At 51.5% G+C, this 21,188-nt stretch overlaps 1 protein-coding gene across 1 annotated transcript in view; it reads right to left on the bottom strand.

Moving 5' to 3' along the window:
- The window catches only part of Phactr3 (phosphatase and actin regulator 3), a 228,495-nt gene extending 207,587 nt beyond the window's left edge, over nucleotides 1–20,908 (bottom strand). Inside the window, exon 1 of the mRNA XM_040732723.1 lies at nucleotides 20,761–20,908. Coding sequence (XP_040588657.1) covers nucleotides 20,761–20,863 — 103 coding nt within the window. The 5' untranslated portion in view covers nucleotides 20,864–20,908. The remainder of the gene's footprint in view (nucleotides 1–20,760) is intronic.
- Between the last annotated feature and the right edge of the window lie 280 nt (nucleotides 20,909–21,188).

Below are 21,188 nucleotides of genomic sequence, written 5' to 3'. Positions count from 1 at the left end.
AACTATACAAACTCAAGGAAATTGAATAATGCACAGTTGCACCATTCTTGGATCAATGAAGAAATAAAAAAGAAATTAAAGACTTCCTAGAATTCAATGAGAATGTAAGACACAACATACCCTAAGTTATGGGACAATTTGAAAGCAGTTCTATGAAGAAAGTTCATAGCACTGAGCGCCCACATGAATAAACTGGAAAATAGTTACACTAGATAATTAACAGCACAGCTGAAATCTCTAGAACTCAAAGAAGCAAACTAATCCAGGAGGAGTAGATGCCATGAAATAATCAAACTGAGGGCTGAAATCAATAAAGTATAAACTAGAAAAACAATACAAAGAATCAATGTAACAAAGAGTTGGTTCTTTGAGAAAATCAACAAGATAGACAAATTTTATCCAGACTTACCAAACGGCAGAATGTGAACATGCAAATTAACAAAATCAGAAGCGAAAAGGGGTCATAACAACAGACACTGAAGAAATTCAGAGAATCATCAGGTCATACTTGGAAAATTTAAAGGAAATGAACAATTTTCTGGATAGCTATCACTTGCCAAAAATAAATCAAGAACAGATAAGCAATTTAAATAGACCTATAACCCCTATGGAAATAGAAGCAGTCATCAAAAGTCTCCCAATTAAAAAAGAAAAAGCCCAGGGCCAGAAGGCCTCAGTGCAGAGTTCTACCAGAAATTCAAAGAACAGCTTATACCAATTCTTCTCAAAGTATTCTATGCAATAGAAGCAGAAGGGTATTTGCCAAACTCCTTCTATGAGGCTTCAATAACCTTGATACCCAAGACACACAAAGACACAACTAAGAAAGAGAAGTTCAGACCAGTATCCCGCATGAACATTGTTGCAAAAATACTCAATAAAATACTAGCAAATCGGATTCAAGAACACATCAAAACAATCATCCACCATGATCAAGTAGGTTTCATCCCAGGGATGCAGGGATGGTTCAACATATGAAAATCCATCAATGTAATCCACCATATAAACAAACTGAAAAACAAAAATCACATGATCATCTCACTAGATGCTGAAAAAGCCTTTAACAAAATCCAACACCCCTTCATGATAAAGGTCTTGGAGAGATCCAGGATAACATGAACACACCTAAACACAATAAAAGCTATATACAGCAAACCAACAGACAACATCAAACTAAATAGAGAGAAACTCAACGCAATTCCTCTAAAGTCAAGAACAAGACAAGGCTGTCTGCTCTCTCCATATCTCTTCAATATTGTACTTGAAGTTCTAGCAAGAGCAATAGGACAACAAAAGGAGATCAAGGGAATACAAATTGGAAAGGAAGAAGTCAAACTTTCACTATTTGCAGATGATATGATAGTTTATATAAGTGACCCAAAAAACTCTATCAGGGAACTCCTACAGCTGATAAGTACTTTCAGCAAAGTGGGAGGATACAAGATCAACTCAAGAAAATTCGTAGCCTTGCTATATACAGACAATAAAAGGACTAAGAAAGAAATCAGAGAAACATCACCCCTTACAATTGCCACAAACAACATGAAATACCTTGGGGTAACGCTAGCCAAACAAGTGAAAGACCTGTATAGCAAGAACATGGAGTCTTTAAAGAAAGAAATTAAAGAAGACACCAGAAGATGGAAAGATCTCTCATTCTCTTGGATAGGTAGGATCAACATAGTAAAAATGGCAATCTTGCCAAAAGCAATCTACAAATTCAATGCAATCCCCATTAAAATCCCAGCACAATTCTTCACAGACCTTGAAAGAACAATAATCAACTTTATGTGGAAAAACAAAAGACCCAGGATAGCCAAAACAACCCTATTCGACAAAGCAATGTCTGGAGGCATCACCATCCCTGATTTCAAGCTCTATTATAGAACTATAGTCCTGAAAACAGTTTGGTATTGGCACAAAAATAGACAGGTAGACCAATGGAATCGAATTGAACACCCTGATATTAACCCATACATGTATGAACATCTGATCTTTGAAAAAGAAGCTAAAAATATACAATGGAAAAAAAAGAAAGCATCTTCAACAAATGGTGCTGGCATAACTGGATGCTGGCATGTAGAAGAATGTGGATAGATCCATGTCTATCGCCATGCACAAAACTTAAATCCAAGTGGATCAAAGACCTCAACATAAGTCCAGCCACACTGAACCTCTTCGAAGAGAAAGTGGGAGGTACCCTTGAACGAATTAGTACAGAAGACAGCTTCCTGAACATAACACCAGTAGCATAGACACTGAGGTCAACAATCAATACATGGTACCTCCTGAAACGGAGAAGCTTCTGTAAGGCAAAGGACACAGTCAACAAGACAAAAAGGCAGCCCACAGAATGGGAAAAGATATTCACTAACCCCACATCTGACAGAGGACTGATTTCTAAAATTTACAAAGAACTCAAGAAGAAAGTCTCCAAAACACCAAAGGATCCAGTTAAAAAGTGAGTTACAGAACTAAATAGAGAATTCTCAATAGAGGAGTCCAAAATGACTGAGAGGCACTTATAAAAATGTTCAATATCCCTAGCCATCAGGGAAATACAAATCAAAACAACTCTGAGATACCATCTTACTCCTGTCAGAATGGCTAATAACCAATGAGTTTATGTTAGAGAGGATGTGGGGAGAGGGGAAGACTCCTACACTGCTGGTGGGAGCACCAACTCGTACAGCCACTTTGGAAATCAGTATGGAGATTCCTCAGGAAAATGGGAATCAGTCTACCACAAGACCCAGCAATTCCACTCTTAGGCATATACCCAACATATGTGCATTCATACAACAAGGATGTCTGTTCCTCTATGTTCATAGCAACATTATTTATAACAGCCAGAACCTGGAAGCAACCTAGATGCCCCTCAACTGAAGAGTGGATAGAGAAAATGTGGTACATTTACACAATGGAGTACTTACTACTCAGTGGGAAAAAAACCAATGGAATCTTGAAATTTGCAGGCAAATGGACAGCACTAGAAGAAATCATCCTGAGTGAGGTAACAAAAAGACAAACATGGTATGTACTGTCTCATATATGGATTTTAGACATGAATCAGGTGAGTGCCAGCCTACAATCCCACTGCCAGAGTATGGAAAACAGAACCTTCAACCAATGTAGCAGAGGCAGACACCCACAGCTAATCACTGAGCTGAACTCTAGGCACCCAGTGACAGAGAGGGATGACTGGTGAGCATAGGGATCAAGACGGGGCTGGTTTAACCCACAGAAACAGCTGACCCGAACAAGGGGGAGCTCTTGAATCCCAGACTGATGGCTAGGAATCCAGCATGGGATTGATCCAGACCCCCTGACTGTGGGTGTCAGTGAGGAGGCCTAGGCACTCTATGGAGCCTTGGGTAGTAGATCAGTATTTATCCCTGGCACACAAATGGACTCTGGGTGCCCATCCCACAATGAGGGATGCTCTCTCAGCCTGGACTCTTGGGAAAGGGCCCAGGCCCTGTCCTGTATGAAATGACAGACTATGGGCACCCCCAATGGAGGGCCTCACCCTCCCTGGGGAAAGGAGTGGGGAATTGGCAGAGAGAGGACTGGGGGTTGGTAGGAGGGTTTGGAGGAGTGGATGGAGAGGGAGCTGGGATTGACATGTGAAGCAACCTTGTTTCTAATTTAAATTTTTTTAAAAAAGACCAAAAAAAAAAAAAAAAGAAAGAATAGAAAGAATGTCCTCACAGGCACACACAGAAGTCTGTCTCCCAGGTGAGTCTAGAGCCTCAGGAAGTTGGCCATCAAGAGTAGCTCTCCCAGGGAGGGTCTGTCCAACACAACATCATCTGAGAAGAGGTGACCACAGTTGAGAAAATGCCTCTATCAGACTCGCCCGAGGGACGTTTTCTTGACTGATGACTGATGGGGGAGGGTCTGGCCCACTGAGGTTAGTAACTCCCCTGGGCAGCCAGTGCTGAGGCGTGTAAGAAAGGGAGCTGAGTACGCAGCGGGGAGCAAGCCAGTGAGTGAGCAGCGTTCCTCCACGGCTTCCTCTTCAGTGTCTAATCGAGGGTCCCCTTCCTCCGTGAGTGAGGGGTTGTAAGCTGTAAGAAGAAGTATACCCTTTGCTCCCCACGCTGCTTTTGGTCATCTGTGTGTGCATCACAACAACAGAAAGCAAAATTAAGACCGGGAAGGCCCGTGGAGGAAATGGCATTCATAGCCTTCACGTGACCAGCGTCCACATGCCAGGCACTGAGATCTAGCATTGAGCAAAGAGATGTAACAATGCCCCCCTGTGCCACCCCCACACCACCTCCAACACACACACACACACACACACACACACACACGGAATGGAGTCGGGGCAGGGGTGGGGCGGGGTAAGAACCTGCTAAACAGAACACACTCTGGGTATGAAACATCACACAGCCAAGGGGCCTCCTGAATCCATCTTTCCCTCACTGTTTTTCCCTAGGGAATGTGAATGGGCACCAAGCCAGACAAGCTGTGCTCCCCAAAGGTCGCCACAGTGATGAACCAGACACAGGCAGGAAAGTGGGTGTCATGGATTGAACCGGAAATTCTCCCCATAGACCTGTGTATCTAAACAATTGGTTCCAGCACCACATTTGAAGGCTATGGAACCCTTAGGACGTGGGACCCGCCTGTATGACGTAGGGCCATGGGAGCTGGCCTTGAAGATTGTAGGCTGGGCCTACTTCTAGTCTGGCTCTTGCTTCCCAATCTGTCTGCATATTTAATAAGTCCTGTCACAAGTTCCTGCCGCCAGAGAGCGAGCCCCAGCTGCTACACCCTCCCACCATGGTGGAAAGTACTCCCTCAGCCTCTGAGCAAAGGAGACCCCTCTCCCTGCCAAGTGCTACTAGGTCGGAAGGGTGAGAAATGTGTAACCAAGTGGGCATCGTGGGACCGAAAAGAATTGTCTGGCGCCACCTACAGGAAGAGAAGAGCAGGTGACCTCATTCACAGCACCAGGACAGTGAGAGGCCCTGGCTCCCATGACCAGGTGGCTCCTGTCACCAAGGACTCAGATGGAAGACACTGGTGCAACTGTCATCTTCAGGCCTCGGCTCCCCCTTGGCCCTCTGATATGTGACTCTTGAGGTGGTGGCTGGAGCAAAGACACTGACGACCGTGTGGGGCCAAGGTCAGAAGCAGAACCTGGGGGCAGAGAAGCCTGGAATGTTGTAGGAGCTGGCGCGGATTGTGAAGAGGATTCTTCCAAAGGGTGCCAGGAGGACAACCCCCACCCCCCAGGCCCCGGGTGGGGCCTTCAGAGGGGACTGCAAGGGTCTGACCCGGAAGGGCCACAGAGGAACCTGTCTCAGACCCGGTTACATCTGTGTGCTGGTCACATGGGCGTGCTCACCGCTCTCACCACCCACGACTCATGTTTCAGTGGTTGGTGGGCTCCCCTCCCACACACTTTCCCCTTTCTGTTCAGGGTGGGAGTCAAAGTGGTTACCGGATTCAGATGCTCCGCCTACTGTTTACCACAACGTGGATTTAGGCACGCTGCCACGCACCCCACCACGATGATGATGGACTGAGCCTCTGAAACTGTAAGCGAGACCCCTCGACTGTAAGAGTTACCATGGTCATGCCATGGTGTCATCTCTTCACAGCAATAAAATCCCTAAGACGGTGTGCTACTAAGTCACAGTTCCCACAGCCTAAAGTGGGTCTAAAATCTCTCACAGAAAGAGAAACATGGCATGTACTCTCTCATACATGGATTTTAGACATAGATCTGGGGAGTGCCAGCCTACAATCCCATGGCCAGAGAGTCTGGGAAACAGAAACTTCATTCAGTGGCTGATGGAAGAAGAGGCAGACTCCCTCGGTTAAGTACTGAGCTGAACTCAAGAAAGCCAGTAACAGAGAGGGAGGACTGATGATCAAAGGGATTAAGACTGGGCTGGTTTAACCCCCAGAAACAGCTGACCTGACAAAGGTTAACCCCTGAATCCCAGGCTGATGGCTGGGAATCCAGCATGGGGCTGATCAAGACCCCCTGAATCTGGGTGTCAGTGAGGAGGCCTAGGGAATCTATTGAGCCTTGGGCAGCAGATCAGTACCCATCCCAAGTATACACACGGACTTTGGACTCCCATCCAACAATGCGAGGTGCACTCTCACCCTGAACTCTTGGGGGGAGGGTCTGGGCCCTGCCCTGGATGAAATGACAGACTGTGGACACCCCCAGGGAGGGTGAGGCCCTCCCTGGGGAAATGAGGGGATATTGGGAGGGGGGTTGGGGGAGGGCATGGAAGGAGGGGAGGGAAATGGAGAGGGACCTGGAACTGACTTGTGAAGCAACTTTGTTTCTAATCTAAATTTAAACTTAAAAATAAATAATAATAAAAAAATGAAAAAAATCTCTCTCTCATACACACACACACACACACACACACACACAGGGACACACGCACACACTCCACGGCACTCACTTATAGGTAGTACCATAACACACATCACAAGTTCTGTGACTATAAACATGAGAATTCCAGGAGTCAACTCGTCCCAACCTGTGTTAGCAGCCGGGCCTGCTTACCAGGAGCTCTGTGCAACAGCACCCACAATTGTTAGCCTCAGTGCCCACTGTGACCCCGCACAGGGGGCGGCCGCCACTAATATTAGAGTTCCCCTTCAATGTGTTTGCCAGCATCCACTCTGGCTTTTGGCGGCCCACAAGGGATGCCACCCACTGGGTGTTAGCAGTTTCTCCTCTAATCCAGCAACGTGGGGTGCGACAGACACTATCCCATCTTTCTGTGTTGCTGTCTCGTATGAGCTACCTGGGTCCTTATGTTGCTCCTGGAGAAACCTAAAAGTGTACATACTACAGCCCAAAAGACAACCTCTAAGTTTTAAAACACCGGGTTTTGGGGTTGTCAGCGGAATGAGAGGTTGGTCCTGATGCAGGAGCATGCTGTGCTCTGCTCCCTGCACGTCCTGAGATGGCGGAAAAGCTGCACGTCCTGAGAGCGGCTCAGTTAGCCAAGCATCAGCAGCCCAAAGGCCAGGCCCCGCCCCCCTCACGGGTTAACCTGTTGGGATTTGATAGCTCTAGTAAGCACCCATCGGTATCCTGTGCCCACTATTCAGGGAGGGTTCACAGGGAGGGTGGCATGTGTCCAGTAGGTGGGGTGGGAATGAGAGGGTTCGGACAACATGGTTGCCTAAGTTACGGCGATGGCACTGGGCCAGGAACAGCTGGGAAGGTATATTAACGGGGGAGCCTGTGTTATCGCGATGAGTGGCAGTAGAAAGACGGCGGGACCCCAGAGGTCAAAGGACGCCAGGAACCTCCCATGGGGAGCCCCCCCCCCAAGAGGCTATCCACCAAGAGCAGCATGGGACGTCCCCTTTCTCCCTAAAGTCACCTCAAGCTGCACAGTGGCCAAGAGGCAGCCAGAAGAGGGAGGGGCAGAGCAGGCGGAAGAAAACCAGTGGGTGGTGCATGGGGTTGGGGCAGAGCCAGAGGGACACGATGGCCAGCTCTCCCCGTGCAGGCCTCCAAGGCAGATGGAAGGGCCTGTATGTGTGCCACCACCGCCATCCAAGCTGTTCTCTCTGTCCCTCGGGCTGCTGTTTGTTTTAGGGCTGGAGTCTCTGGGTGTGAGACCGGCAGCCCTGGTCTACTGTGCGCCGCATGCGGTGTGAACAGGATAGTGTGCTCCAAAACCCTCCCCTGCTATTCCTGGATTTCTGATGAATACTAGACCGGTCACCCTGGCGATGTGTGGAATCAGGGGCATGGGATCACATGACTGTAAGACAGTAGCCCAATCTGGATGGTTGGCACAGGTTCGGTGCCCTCATGGGAGCCCTCAAAAAATGGCTAAACGGAGCTGGGCGGTGGTGGCGCTCGCCTTTAATCCCAGCACTCGGGAGGCAGAGGCAGGCAGATCTCTGTGAATTCGAGGCCAGCCTGGTCTACAAGAGTTAGTTCCAGAGCAGGCTCCAAAGCTACAAAGGGAAACCCTGCCTCCAAACAAACAAACAAACAAACAAACAAACAAACAGAAAATAGCCAAATGGAAGAGAGGGCTGAGGCCAAGGGAGGGCAGGGAGATTCAAAGGGTGAGAAGGATGAGCTGGCTGTCACTGCAGTCTTGAAGTGAACATGACCTCAGAGTGTGTGGCTCTTCAAACTAGCCACAGCCAGAAGGAAAAACAGAACAACAACAACAAGAAGAAACAAACATAAAACAGGACCTCTGTCTGGCCAGGATTAGCTGACTCATGACAGCCACTAGGAGAAGCAGGTGGTGTCTCTCCGAGAACCTCCAAGGGAGGGGTATAGTCCAGCTCCACACCTGGTGTTCCTCACCTCAATCTCAGCATGAAGCCAAGAGGGGGCAGCAGGGACACCTGGACTTCAGACCACCGACTGTGAGATCTAAATGGCCTGTATCCCAGGGTCCCAGGCTGCCAGGTGTGGTCCCTGGTTCTGTCTATAATAGAAAGGTGTGGCCTCCTGTCCATTCTGGTAACATCTCCCAGAGGAGAAACGAGGCAGGGGTACCCTATAAAGTCACACAGGGACCCCAGATGTCCTTCCCTCACTTTTGAGAAAACTCTTTTATTGTGTTTAACTAAGTGTGTTTATTGTATGTGCACATGTGTGTAAATGTGCCCGTGCAAGATGGGGTTCCCGGTTCTCCCTGGAGCTGGAGTTAGAGGGCTGCGAGCTGCCCACCATGAGTGCTAGGAACTGAACTCTGGGCTTCTGCAAGAGTTTGCTGCTAACCACTGGGCCTTCTCTCCAGCCTCCCTTCCCTGCTTCCTGCTCCCCTCTCTGAGGATAGATGATCCTGGGAGAGGACGTGATCATGTCCCATCTCAACCTATGAGTCAAAGGGAACAAACCACAGACAAATACAAACAAGGAGAACTACCAGGGCCTCCCAGATGCAGGACAAGGTGTCCTACCCGCGCAGAGCTGTGTCTACCCCCAGCTTGCTTATTCTTATTCAAGGGAGAGAGCAGATTCTGAAAATCTTCTAGGGTCCCTTGAATGATGCACTAAAACGCAACGTTGACCTGCTACCCAGCATTTCTTAGGGGAAAAAGAGTGGGAAATATAGATTAAGAATGGGGGGGCGGAGGCAGATGGCACAGGTGGACTAATGTCCTTGTGGCCTGAGGACCTGAGCTCAACCCCTGTGACCCATTGGTGGAAAGAGAGAATTGCCTTCTGAAAGCTGTTCCCTGATCTCCAGCCCACCCATGGTGTGTACACACACACACACACACACACACACACACACACACACACACACACACAGAGAGAGAGAGAGAGAGAGAGAGAGAGAGAGAGAGAGAGAGAGAGAGAGAGAGAGAAGGAGAGAGGGAGAGGGGGAGAGAGCAGGGAGATAGTCAGGCTATTGGTTTACACTAGGCAAAGTGACAAAATGGCTAAGAATCCAGAACCAGCCAATGCAAACTGCCCAGAGCAAGTCACCCAGTCCCTTTAAATCCTTTTCCTGCCTAGGTCGACGGAGTCCCGCTGCGGAAAAGCACACACTCACTGGCCCAGGCAGGGCTGCAGACAGAGCTGGCCCTCACTTGGCGCGGGCTGCTGTGCTTTTCATGATCCCTACTGGACAGCGTCTTCAAGCCCCGCACCACGGTGTCTTCCGTGCCGACCGTGTGCCCACAATATTCCAAGTTGGAAATCACTTTGGTCTACAAAAGAAGCGTCCTCTTTCCTTTTTTATGCCAATTTTTGAGGTCTGGAGGTAATTTATCATGATTCCTTGTGGAATACAGGGAAAAGACAGCAAAGCCATTGAAATAAAAATAGAACTGGAAATACACAGCGAGCCTGGATCACAGCAAGCTCATTATCTAAGTTAGAAGGGATCAGTGTGGTGAACAGACTCGGTCACACAAGAGGGAGAACACGCCGTTAGCACAGCTGCCTTCCACACTCAGAAGCAGAGAAATACAGTCCTTAACTCATATCAGAAGCCTCATCTGGCATAGAGGACCTATTTTTAGTTTTCCCCTCCGGGCAAGCAGCTATGATCCTCCTGTCCAAACATGTAACGTGCACTAGCCAGGCAGCAGACTACCCACTCTGCTTGCCGGGATCCTTCTCTGGTGGTTGGAGGCAGAACCTGACAGAAACTCACAACAGCATGAAGGGAGGCTCGCACCAAGGCTTGGAGGAAAGTCTGCCAAGTGTCTGGTACAGAGGCAAGCCTCAGTACTGGGAGAAACGAGCCAGGTGTGATGGTGCATACCTATAATCTCCGCACTGTGGAGGCAGATGCAGGAGAGTCATCACAAGTTAGAGGCCACCCCAGTCTACATAGTGAGACATTGACTCCAAAAATAATTCATGGGAGACATGGTCCAGATCCAAGCAGGCTGGACACATCCATTTCTGGTTCTATATACACATGGTGTATATGACACAGAGCCTCCGATACACTCCGTGCTTTCAGGAGAGCTGAGGCCTCCTCTCCCACAGGGAGGCTCCCGAAACTGGGAAGGCACAGGGGTGGTGAGTGTCGGTAGTCTGGCATGATTCTCCACTAGGAGACCCCAAGGCTCCCTGTTGACATGGGTACAACCTGTAAGCCACAGAAATGAGTCTCTCTGTGAGTGAGGAGGAAACAGGGGTCTCTGCCACACTGACTCCTCGCCATGGCCTGTTTACTCATGTTCCTGCTCGAGCTATAGAGACCCCGGGCAGCTGCTGTAGGTCAGGCACTAGGCCGCAGGCCATGCTGTTGGAAGTGAGTGTTGGAGTCATCGCTACCCTGTGTTTGCTCAGTGGTGACAGTGACAGTGACCTGGGTGGACACTGTATGGTGGGGGGAGTGTCCCACAACCCCTCCAGGCACTGTGACCAACAACAGGACAGATCCAGACTCAGGGGTGCTTCTAACTGTGTCCCAAGGGAGCACAGGTTACAAAAGAGGATGCTGGGGTGCAGCTTGGGAGACAGGGACTCCAGCATGAGGGTCTCTTGGTGGAACCACCCTGGACATGTGAGATCCTTCGGGCGACACATATACCGTGACCATATGATGACGCGTGTGCCCCGGGTTTTTGTCAGGCACAGCACAAAGCCAGACTCCAGGAGGGAAACAGATGTTACACAGGAACCCTACTGCCCATGCCTGGAGCAGGCACGGGAAGGCGTCTTCCCATCAGGGATGGGGAATCTTTGACAGACGGTTCTCAACCTTGACTGAGGGACAAGACAACCAGAAGCAGTCTCACACCTGCTGGAGGAACTCTTTACAGCTGCACGAGGTGTGGAGGCTGCAGGGAGCTGCAGAGGGGCTGGCTTGGGCAGCATCCACCCTGAGACAGCACAGCAGGCGGCATTTCCCAGAACAGTACCCTTACACGCTAATCTCTCGGGCTCAGGGGGAACTGTCTGCAGCCCCCAGGGCTGAGACCATGGCAGAGGTGATGGCCTGCGATGTTCAAGACCCGGTCACCATGAACGATGATGGAACCTGGGCCCGTTTCTCTTGGGAAACTTGCTTTGAGAACCCAAGCCACCCCGCAGAAAACCTGGTGCAGAATCCAAGGGCAGCCCTCAACCTCTGTACTGTCTTTGCGTGCATGCTGAAGTCCTGAGTCCGGGGAACTTAGACTGTGATCTTAAACAGAGACAGAAACTTTCTGGGCACACAGAGCTCACTGGACACACAGAGCTCACTGGAGACACAGAGCTCACTGGAGACACAGAGCTCACTGGAGACATAGAAATCGCTGGAGACACAGAGCTCACTGGAGACACAGAAATCACTGGACACACAGAACTCGCTGGACACACAGAGCTCACTGGAGACACAGAAATCGCTGGACACACAGAGCTCACTGGAGACACAGAAATCGCTGGACACACAGAGCTCACTGGAGACACAGAAATCGCTGGACACACAGAGCTCACTGGAGACATGGAAATCGCTGGACACACAGAACTTGCTGAGCACATAGAACCTTACAGGTTTTTCGCACATGTATCATGCTTTCCCGGGTGTTTTTAAGGGATTTCTGCTAGTGTGAGCGTGTGTCTCTGCATCTCTGTGTTCCTTGTGCTTTTTTCCCTCTGGTTCTTTTAGTTTGTTCGCTTCATCTTGTTCTGTTTGGTTTTATTTTATCTCATTTTATTTTTTAGATGCCTGTCTGTATTCTAATGAGAGAGACAAAAAAGAAAGGGTGTGGATTGGGGGTGGGGGGAGGAGATTTGAGAAAGAGCTGGGGAGGGAAAACAGTAATCAGAATATATTGCGTGAAAAAAAACTATTATTTTCAATTAAAAAAGTAAAGCACAGAATCTATTAAAAGACTAGAAATTGTTTAAGGGCAAAAAAGAGAAAAAGAATGGTTATGTGCCTGCTAGCCAGTGCTGTGGGGTGGAGACAGGTGGACCCCTGGTGCTCCCTGGACTGCCCAGCCTAGCCTATTTGGCAAGTTCCAGGCCAGTGACAGAGCCTGTCCAAAGACCAAGGCTGATCGTTCCTGGGGAACAACTGAGGTTACCCTCTGGCCTCTACATGCCTTTCTGCCCACATGAGTCCATACATGCTGAATGAGGCCCTCGGGGTAGAGCCTTCTGACAGGTGACGGGTGTACGACATACAAAGAAAAGCCTAGGAGATTCCAGGTGCACACAGGCATTAATAAAGACCAGGTAAAGTGTGGACTAAGCCGGCCGACAGTCAAGGACGGGGCAGTTAGCAGGCTGGCAACTTGTTCTTGCCCTGCCAGCCCCAGAACTTAGAGAAGGCGAGGCCTGCTGTGTCTGTCTGTCTGACTAGACAGGAGCCGTATCTATACCTCACCTTGGAAGGCAACACCGCATGGAACAGATGGGCCATCCCTCCCAGTAAGACGGCAGCTGCCGCTCAAGCTCCCTAAGGTGCAGGGGCCTCAGGGAGGACCCATGGTTGACAAAGGCCTCTCTGAGGAGGCAGTGCCACGTCTGAGGTCTGGAAGGACAGTATCAGCTACTTCTGCAGTAACAAGCACCCCCCCAAAGCCTCCCCAGCTCAGGGAGCAGAAGTCCACTCCCACTTGTCCTATGGTTGTGTCACCCTCAGTCCAGACCCAGGATGAAGGGCGGGCCTTCTCGGCAACACACCCACAGCATCCAGATTCTCTGCCCTGACCTGTACACTGTACGTTGTGATTAAGTGCTGAAGTCCAGCCTCCGGGGCTCATGGGAAGTCACACACACACACACACACACACACACACACACACACACACACACACACACACACGAGTCAGAAGACACCTCTGAGGGGGAAAATTATGTAATCTCCTAATCTAGGGAGGGTAGGGAGAGGGGAATGGAAATGACTGGAAAACACAGAAAGCGGCAGCAGCTTCGATTTCAGTCCACGTAAAATCTGGGCCGTTCTGAGCCACACAAGGGAGAAGGAGAGCAGCAACTGTTTTCTTGGCCTCCCCCCGAGAGTGTTTGTCTGACCCCATGTGAACACACAGAGGGCCCAGGGAGAGGATAACACAGACAAAGCCAGGTCCAGACCTCAAGAAACAAGGCAGCCTCAGGAGTCCTATGCTGAGGCCTGGGCCTAAGAGAGTACAGGTCTAGACACACCCCACCCCAGCCCCACCCCACCCCCACCCCCAGAGCAACAGGTTGGTTCCTGGCTGGACCGCCCCCCTGTGCTGCTCACATTGCCAAGGCATCCATGTCATCTTGGAGACAGGGTTCTGCAGTGACCCCCTGCTTCTTATCCTGCAGTCACTGGACATGTCTAGATGGTCCTCTGGGTCAGCTCTGGGGAGGCTGGGACCAACGTCAGATGAATTATGAGTGAATGATAGGTACCCAGGGTTCAGAGAGTCCTAAGCCATCTCTGAATTTACAATAAAATGAGAATAGGTGTGGTGATATATTGTTTATGATTTATTAAAGTTTGCCTGAGGATTCAGAAAGCAAAGTCAGCCTCAAGCTATGGAGGCTGTGGTGATACACACCTTTAATGCCAGGACTAGGGATTAAGAGGCTGACGGATCTCTGTTAGTTCTAGGCCACCCTGGCCCACCCAAGAGTGAAGAGTAACAGACCTCATTCATGTCTTTGATCCCAGCACCTGGGATCACACACCTTTCATCCCAGCATTAGGGGGGGTATATAAGACAGGAGCAAGGTCTCAGAGATGGCATTAAGTCTCCAGCCACACTGAGGAGAGGAAGACATTGAAGTCTCAGGATTCTGCAGTCACATCGAGGAGAGGCAGCAGTCTGAAGCTTGGTGGAGTCAGGATTGCCTTTCTGAGACAGAGTAAGAGCTGGTGGCCGGCTGCTTTGCTTTTCTGATCTTCAGGTTGAAGTCTGAACCCCATCATCAGTCTCTGGGTCTTTTATTTGTCCTATTACAAACAGGAGCTGCATAGATGAGGCCCTACTGTCGGGTGGACGGACCCTACTCACAGGGCAAGAGCCAGAGGCTGGAACTGAAGCCTATCGTAAGACGGTAAATGAGGGATGGCTGTCGAACACATGTGCACAGCAAACACGGAAATGCGCATGCTCCCTCGCGTGCCCGCTCACACGTGTCACCTGCCCAGTGCTTGCACATTCCGGGCATCAGGGGGAAAGTAGAAACTGTAAAAGTCCGTTGTCCAGTTCCTCTCCAACATCTTCCACGCCACTCCCCTCCGAGGCAACGGGACAGCGTCCGGGTGCCCTTGTTCTCACCACTCATAGGAGCACATGCCCACTGGACCGGGACCACATCTTCCTTCTCGCACTGAAGGTTGGAGACTGACATAGCTGATGCCTTCCAGGGTAGAAGCCCCACTTTGGACCCCTGAAGAGCATCCCCCACCCACTTTCCATGGAGGCCCAGAGGGACGCAGCTCACGGCAGATTAGGCCCAAGAAGCAGGCACCTACTGGCTCACATCTGGTGCGTTTTCAGAAAGGGCTAATGCTCCCTCTAGCGCCCTCCCAGGTGACCAGGCGGATGTCCCAATGGCTGATTCCCCATCCCACCTGCTGCAGTGGCCACAGGCAGGTCCTGCTTAGACAGGCCCAAGGTGCCCAGGTCCACCATGTCCCTCCACACTCTACCCAAGGCAGTATCCATCCAGGCAAGAAGTCTGATGCAAGGAGTGTGTGACACTGTTGTTGTTGTGTTGTGTGTGTGTGTGTGTTCATGTGTATGTGCGTGTATGCAAGTGAGTGTCAGCCAGAGATCAACATCAGGTTTCTTTCTCAATTTCTCTCTCCACCGTATTTTTGGAAGACAAGATCTCTCATTGAACCTGGAGTTCACTGGGATGGTTAGCCAGAAACCCCAGGGGTCTTCCTCCTGTCTTCACCTCCCTAATACTGCAATTGTAGACACTCACTACTATGCCAGGCTGGGGGTCTGAACTCAAGTCCTCCATACTTGAATGGCAAGCATGTTTCTAACAGAGGCTGTCTTCCCAACTCCTGGGGGGGGTCCTTAAAATATTTCTCTGTACATTCTGGGCCTCTGTCTCAAATACAGCAGGTGTCTGGTGATGACACTCACCCAGAGGCCGGCTGAGCTCAGAGGAAGGCCTCCGGATTCTCTGCACAGAGGCACAAGCCAACCTCTCTCCTGGGCCCAGCCTTGGAGAGCAGCCAGGGCTGTGAGAAGCAGCCCCTCCCTGGGAGGCCTCTTGTCAGTCAGTAGCAGAGGTTTGTGAAGGTGTAACTATTAGAGATAATCGTATCGACGAGGTCACGTCTGTCATTCACTCTGAACCCCCCCTCCCCCCCGATTCTGGTCATAGCTCCCTGGCCTCCTCTTGCCCTGTATGCTGTCACAAGACCATGGTCTGCCCCCTAGGCACATGAACACCTCTTAGAATCTCCATTAAACACCCGTGTACTGTTTCATCATGCTCACAATGGGGAAGTCACGGTGGGCAATAATGAGTAGGGCAGAAAAATGAGTATATAATGAGGAGGCAAAAGTCCCTTTGTAGTCATCACAGGAAGCATGGGCAAAGATGAATACTTCTCAACCAGAGACACTATAAACAGACTTAAAAGACAAGCCAGAGATCTCGAGATAGACACATGCAGGCAGGATTTGAATCCAGACCTAACAACTGCTCTTACAAACCAATTAAGGAAAGATTAACACAGTGGAAAGAAATGGCCAATTAACACATGGAGAGCTCTCTCAAACGACAGCAACAAAATCCACCTGTCTTCTTGGGGGTTGGCAAAATTTCCAAATGGGAACCTCAAATGAAGTGACTGGAGGACCCGTGGAATCCTCAGCAGGGAAGGCCCCCGTGGGAACTGCCGGGCAGCAGTGCAGAGCATCATATACGTCATGTAATGCGGTAGTGCCCTCATCCCGAGCAGGGTCACTGCATCCAGGACACACTCCAAGGACCCTGAGAAGTCTGTCCAGAAGCACCGTGGCTGTCCAAGCTGCAGGTTCAATGCCTACATCACACTCAGACCACAGCCTGTGGCCAACTCGTCCTAAAGATAAGGGAACATGGATTGTTCTAAAGCAATTAGACTGAACCTGTTAACCCAGATAAAAGTCCAAGGCTTGCTGCTGAGAGAAACTGTTGCTTTAGAACAAGGCATGCTGATGTCCGTTGTTTACGATGCTTCCAGGCAGCAACAGGCTTGTTTTCCACGGACACCTTCAAGTTCGGGGAGAGGAGACAAGAGGGGCTCTGGCTGCAGCTGCTTCTGGGAGACAGTGAGGGTGAGGGAGGTTTGAGGTTTATTTATGCTTCTTTTTTTTTCAATCTGGAGACTGCATTGGTGACACATATGCACGTCCCTGTTTTGGCACCAAGTCCTAGGACTTGCAGAGGAGAACACACTACCCATTTCGTCCCACAGATATTTGCTGAGCACCAACTAACAGCCAGGCCTGTTCTCAAGGGTGGGTTCCTCTCTTCCCCCTTAAAACGCAAAAGGAACAACCAGGCTGGGACTGAGTTTGAACCTCCAGAGCCTAAAGGCAGATGACACGCATCTGTCACTGCAGAACTCCCATGGGAGGGCAATGGGACGGAGGCAGGGGAAGCCCCACAAGCTCACAGGCCAGCTTGGACACCCTGTCTCACAAAAGGCGGAAGATGGAGACCGACACCTGAAGTTATCTCCTGGGCTCCATACTACACCGTGGCCTGAACGTATTTCCACGTACACACACGAATGCAAGTACACAAACAGAGTTAAAAAGCAAGGGAATAAAGGGAATAAAGAGTGATGGGCTCTGTTGCAGGCCAAGCTGTTGAGCAGGCAGGGGAGCAGACACTTGTGCACACAGGGCTGGGGTAGGAAGATGTAGAGTCCCTCAAAGCCCCCAACTCGGGAGGTGTCTGTGCATTCCAAGAGTGCCCTGAGCTCCCGAGCAGGGAATCAGGAGGGACAGGGACACCTTGGGCCACACTCAAGGACTTTGCTGTGCCTGGATATCAGACACCATGACTGCGCTCTGCCTCCAGGCACATAGCTGTCTGGGCAGGTTCTGCGGGCCAGGTAAGCACAGGTGTAAGGCTCTGCCGTGCTAAGAAATGATTGGAAAAGTGGTGGAGTTAAAGCCAGGACCCCGCCTCCCGCTACCTTGACATCACCTGGTTCCCCTACAGATAATGTCTCAGCCCTGGCTACAAAGAGGTCACAGAACCATCCCTGGTCGGGAGGAGGCCTGCTCACTGAGCTTCAGAGGGCCAGCCTCTCCCTACTTCCTAACTATGGCAATTAGTTCAAGAGCCAGCCTGTGCCAGAGCCTGGCGCACACACACAGGGAGGGATACTGGCGGAAGTTTGTAGCCCAGGCTCTGGATTTCCAACTTCCGAACAGACTGGTGACCTTTTGCTCCTGGGGTCTCCTGAATGGCACTCACTCCACCAGAAAAACCTGCTGGGTCCAGCTGGTTGTCGTTAAGACTTCAGAAGAACTGGGCAGCCCAGACCCTCTGTGGGTCCTGGAAGCTACTGACTTTGGGAAGCCCTGCTCAGCCCTAAGTTGAGCAAAGCCAGCAAAACAAAGCATGAGGTTTCAATGCTTTCCATGGCCCCTCAGGCCACCACTTTCAATGAGCCTTGGCTAGGACACGTCCTGATACCATCAATCATGTCTTTCCTTCCCTTCAAAAAAGTGTATTAAACTCATTTGGTACAGAAATAGTCCAAGACAAGCCAGCACTTCCCAATCAGACACGGACATCTGCAGAGCTAGTGGCGAATGTGTTCCTATGAGGCAGGGGACTCTAAGCCAACACCAAGCAGTTGGTTTTCCCTTTAAGGACTTGGAGCTGGAGATCGGCGCATGAAGCACGGCAGAGCGCCTCCATGGCTGCTCTCTGGGCCCGAAGAAAGAGGTCAAGGAACATTCTCCAAATCCGCTCACCAAAATGCCTGAAGAGTTACAGTACCCAGCCCGGGGCCTGCAGCTTGTTCCAAAGCTGAACTGGTATCTGGACTCCGGTCCTCTCAGCCACAGCATAGCAATACTGAAACCCAGAAACCTCAGTCCCTCCCCACAAGTGACCTCTTTCAAGGGCCAGCCCCATCTGCTGAGCCTCATTCTGGAGCCTCCAGACCCAGCTCTGGCCCCATCTTCCTTGGCAGGGTCTCTGTACGGTAACCTCCCGTTCCTTCATACTGGGATTACTTCCTCTGCCAGCCTTCCCTTACTGCCCCCCCAAACCTTCCACAACTCCATGAATTCAGGGCACCACCAAGCACTGGGGCTCAGGCACCAAAGTACAGAGCATCCTGGGTGTGGGGCAGCCAGGCCAACAGCTCCCATCGGCCCCTACCATGGAGACGTTTCGGAGGACCCCACCTTCCAGAATCCTGAAGACACCCCCAAGAGGCTGCTGCCATACGCCAGCTGGGGTGAGCATCCTCTCCTCAGCCTCAAGCCTGCTGGCAGCCTGGGACTACATGCACAAAAGAAGATGCAGGTGACTTACCACAGAACCTAAGGCCATGGCCCAACTGTCCCAAACTCAACTTTATCTACTCCCCTTGCTCAGAAGCTCCTTAATTCCCCCCCAGCAGCCTGAGCACCACACACAGCAGTTCCCTGAGGGATGCTCTCCCTCTCCCCCTGCAGCACCCGGCATCTGGATCCAAGTCTACGGTGCTTTCAGGCCCAGTGATGTCTGCTGACCCACTGACACCAGGCTCCCTCTCTCTTTGCCAAAAGTGGGTCAACGGTGGCCGAGCCCAGCCACGGCCAAAGCCTGGGCAGGGCCACAGAACTATTTTTAACATGTGATGCCTGGAAGGCACATGTGGGACAGGTGAGGTGTTGCATAAGCAGGCAGGTAGCTCACACACCAAAGCTCCAAACACACTGCCCCTGGAGAAGGGCTGCCTGAGCACTGTCCTCAAATCCAACCCAACGCTGCCACCCTGTGCATCTGATGCCCAAGTGCCTCAAACAGGGGCAGGACGCCTCTAGACTCAGGAAGATCCACTCTCTGCAGGCAGGACAGGCAGGGCAGGCAGAATGGAGGAGGCTTCCACCAGCTACAGGGGGCATCACCCCCAGAGAGGCCATCCCAGAGGAAGCTAGCTCCCTGCTGGGGCAGGGTACCACTAAACATGGGCATAGCAGCTGATGCTCAGTATTTAGGAGGAATGCAGTCAGCAACGGAATGAATGCCTCCATTGTCTCTGCAGGGCCCTCTACCCACTCCCTGAACAAAGTTCCCAAACCCTGGGCCGTGAGTGGAGTGTCCAGTAACCCCAGCGTCCCCAGAGTACCCAGTTCCCCTTCTCAGCATTGCTTGTGTGACTCCGTCTCAAGGTTTTCCAACCCTGGCGCTAGCATAACCATCTAGCTGTATAAACTATCTTTCCGATGATGGAGAGGAGGGGATGCTCTGGAAAAGCCTTGGGGACTTAGCAGCACACCCGCCTCCAGAAGATGCTGAAACTCTCCCCGTCAGGTGACAGGGGGAGAAGTACCCTTCCTGGTCTAAACCAGTTTCCCCGACTAATCTGGTCCCAGATCACCCGAGGCGCTGCTTGCTTGAAAGTTCAGGTTCTAGGAGACTAGGGCAGCTGGCCCGGAGTGAGGGTCCCCTGCAACGCTGGAAAAAGTCAGCTGGTCAGTCCTGGTCCCACTCTTCTCCAACGCCACAGCCCGACACCACCCGAGAACCTGAGCCAAGAGTCACTGAGAACAGGTGTAATCCTGGTCTTGTCACCAGGGGACCTGTGCTCCTCATTTCCTGCTCCTCTTCCCTGGACCAGGTGGGGCTCTGATCATCTCGGCTTCCTTAAGGACTCCCACCCCCACCCGACTCAGGCAGCTGAACTCGCCCCAGGGTTCCGGGACCAGGTGTCTGCCCTGCAGGGGGCGAGGCACCGGTAGCCAGCCTTGGAGGAATGCCGCACTCATGGAGCTCTTACTGAGTAACCAGCGCTGCACCTCTGTGATCGCAACACCAAGATGAATCTACCCCATTTCACAGAGGTGGAAACCGAGGCATGGTGAGGTCACATGCCTGCCAGGTGCACTCGGCACTTATGTCATCACAGGGGAGATTCCAAATTCGAGATGAGATCACGGAAACCCAATGCCAACTCCCCTGTCCACAGTACCCACTGCCCTTGTTTGGGGACAGATCCCTGGGACTCTGCTGCAGGAAGAAGCAGGACGCGCCGGCGCTGTGGCTGGGGCACAGCGGGCATCCGGGCTGTGTGCAGCGGTCAAGGGCGGCACAGGGGGGCTCCAAGGAGGTCACCCAGCCCCACGTGCGCCAGGACCCCAGGGCCCCTTCTCACTTACCTTGCGCCAAGCCTTGGGCAGCGGCGTCCTGGGGCCCTAAGGCACGTAGCAGCGAGCGCAAAGGCGCGGGCCAGCGGGTGTGGCCCCTGCCTTGGCCACGCATCTCCCTGAAGGCCAGGGGCTTGCTGCTCCAGGCTAAGTCCGCCCCTCCGAGCACAGTGCAGAGCCGGGCCCGGGAGACGCTGGCGGGGCGGGGCGGGACTGGAGCGGGGGCGGTGCCGCCTTGTGAGGCTCGGCCCCTTCTCAGGGCGGAGGCACAGAGGGGCTCATCTGTGACCTTGACCTCCTGGACACTGCCCAGAGCGATGGGGGGGGGAACCTTGATGCAGAGAGTCCGGGACAACCTGGCTATGGCTACCAGCCAGTGGGTCAGGAGGTGAACACCGGGTTAATTATGTAGTAAGAAGGCTGCCAAGTTAGGACAGCTG

Source organism: Mesocricetus auratus, unplaced genomic scaffold (assembly GCF_017639785.1).
Source record: "Mesocricetus auratus isolate SY011 unplaced genomic scaffold, BCM_Maur_2.0 Super-Scaffold_100028, whole genome shotgun sequence".
Taxonomy (NCBI): domain Eukaryota; kingdom Metazoa; phylum Chordata; class Mammalia; order Rodentia; family Cricetidae; genus Mesocricetus; species Mesocricetus auratus.
This window is presented reverse-complemented; position numbering and strand designations above follow the sequence as displayed.